At 68.6% G+C, this 2042-nt stretch overlaps 1 protein-coding gene across 1 annotated transcript in view; it reads left to right on the forward strand.

The window, feature by feature from the left end:
- KIF1C (kinesin family member 1C) overlaps positions 1-2042 on the forward strand; it is a 33842-nt gene that overhangs the window by 26105 nt on the left and 5695 nt on the right. The window contains exons 12-15 of the mRNA XM_075070624.1: positions 56-150; positions 825-908; positions 1102-1282; positions 1529-1735. Coding sequence (XP_074926725.1) covers positions 56-150; positions 825-908; positions 1102-1282; positions 1529-1735 — 567 coding nt within the window. The remainder of the gene's footprint in view (positions 1-55; positions 151-824; positions 909-1101; positions 1283-1528; positions 1736-2042) is intronic.

A 2042-nucleotide genomic window follows, 5' to 3' on the forward strand; every position in this document is an offset into this window, starting at 1 on the left:
GGGCAGGTTGGGGGGGGGTCCTGCCCCGCCCCCTCTCACCCCCGTCTCCCCGCAGGGTGGGCCAGGTGGACGTTGACATCAAGCTGACAGGACAGTTCATCAAAGAGCAGCACTGCGTTTTCCAGAGCCGCACCGGCCCCACCGGGGAAGGTAGGGGGCCGGGAATGGGGCGCCCTTCCTGTCCCCCCGGTCCCAAACCTGCCTCAGGCCCCTCCAGGCTTCATCTCTCTCCCAGGCAAACCGGACCCCTGGGTCTCTGAGCCCCATTAGCCGTCACACCTGCCTTGCACCGATCCCGAGATGTGGGGGGAAACTGAGGCACAGACCCAGGATTGAGAGAAAACCATTCAGAACATTCCCGCTTTGGCACAATCCCAGGTCCTCTGGGGCAGGACACTCCCGGACTTGGGCTCCCCCTTCCCCGGCCCCACAAGTGGGAGGGGGGGGCCTGTGGAGTGTGGGGGAGAGTCTCCGGCGGGCCCAGGACCGGGGCAGCGCTGACCCTAACGCTTCTTTCCCCCTCTCTTGTGCTGGCGGGAGGCGGTCGAGACACTGAGCCACCCAGGTACGGATCGCTGGTGCCCCCTGCACCCCCCACTGGTGTCCGTGGGTCGTTCCCCCTGCACCCCCACCCTCCCAACAGCCAGCCCCACGGCATGGGGCAATCATGGGCCAAGTCTCTGCCCCCAAGACTGCACCTCTCCAGCCGTCCCACCCCCGGCACTTGCCTCCGATCCATCCCCCTCTGTGTAACTGGGACCCCCTGCCCCCTCCCCACACACTCCCCACGGGCACAACTCACGGGGGCTCCGCTTTCCCCACAGCCATCGTCACGCTGGAGCCGTGCGAGGGGGCTGAGACCTACGTTAACGGCAAGCAGGTGACGGAGCCGCTGGTGCTGAGGTCAGGTAGGAGCAGCTCCTCGGACGCCTGGGTTCTCTCCCCGGCTCTGGGAGAGGAGTGGGGGCTGCTGGGTTAGAGCAGGGGGGGGCTGGGAGCCAGGACTCCTGGGTTCTCTCCCCGGCTCTGGGAGGGGAGTGGGGGCTGGAGGAGGCACCAGGACTCCTGGGTCCTATCCCTGCGTCTGCCCCTCCCGCTCAGGTAACCGCATCGTGATGGGCAAGAACCACGTTTTCCGCTTCAACCACCCGGAGCAGACGCGGCTGGAGCGGGAGCGCAGCGCCCCCGCCGAGCCCCCGCCCGAGCCCGTCGACTGGAACTTTGCCCAGCGCGAGCTGCTGGAGGAGCAGGGCATCGACATCAAGCTGGAGATGGAGAAGAGGTGGGGGCCCAACACACACCCGCCCCCGGCTCCCAGAGTGCAGGGCGGGAACGCCGGAGATACCCCAGGGCATTCTGGGAGTGGGGCGCCCCCTGCCCTGCCCCAGGGGGTTTATGGGATCATGGAGTGGGGCGTCCCCCTGCACCGGGAGAGTGTGGAATAGGAGGGGTTCTGGGCTGGGGGGCTTGTCCCCAGATGGGGGTCGAGGGGGCTGCCCCAGTCTCACGGCGTCTCCCCACCCCCCAGGCTCCAGGACCTGGAGAACCAGTACCGGCGGGAGAAGGAGGAGGCCGATCTGCTCCTGGAGCAGCAGAGGCTGGGTGGGGGCCGGGTGGGGGCGGTGCTATGCGGGGTAAGGCTAGAGTGCTGCTTTGCGGGTAATGTGTGCTTCGCGGAGAGGGTGTGCTTGCTCCGGCGCGCCGGTGCGGGAGGCTTGGCCCGCCCCGCCGTCAGGTGAGTTGCGCCGGTGGGGGCTCGCCCGGGCGTCGTGACGACCTTGCTAGTGTTGGTGGGGGGGCCGCCAGGAGGGTGGGGCCGCCGGTGCCTAGGGGCGACCTCCCGGGGCCGGTCTGTCCTGGGCCGGGCGCGTCCACCCCTCTGCACCGCGGCTCCTCCATGACGGCGTAGCTGGGGGCCCCAGAAGTAGCGGTGGTGGGGGCGCTCTTAAAGGGAAAACGCTTAGCAACTTGAGTCCTGGGGGGGCACGAACTTGCGGCCGTGGGGCTGGCGCGGGGCACTTCTGAGTGCTGTCTGCTCTGCT

Source organism: Chelonoidis abingdonii, chromosome 11 (genome assembly GCF_003597395.2).
Source record: "Chelonoidis abingdonii isolate Lonesome George chromosome 11, CheloAbing_2.0, whole genome shotgun sequence".
Lineage (NCBI taxonomy): Eukaryota > Metazoa > Chordata > Testudines > Testudinidae > Chelonoidis > Chelonoidis abingdonii.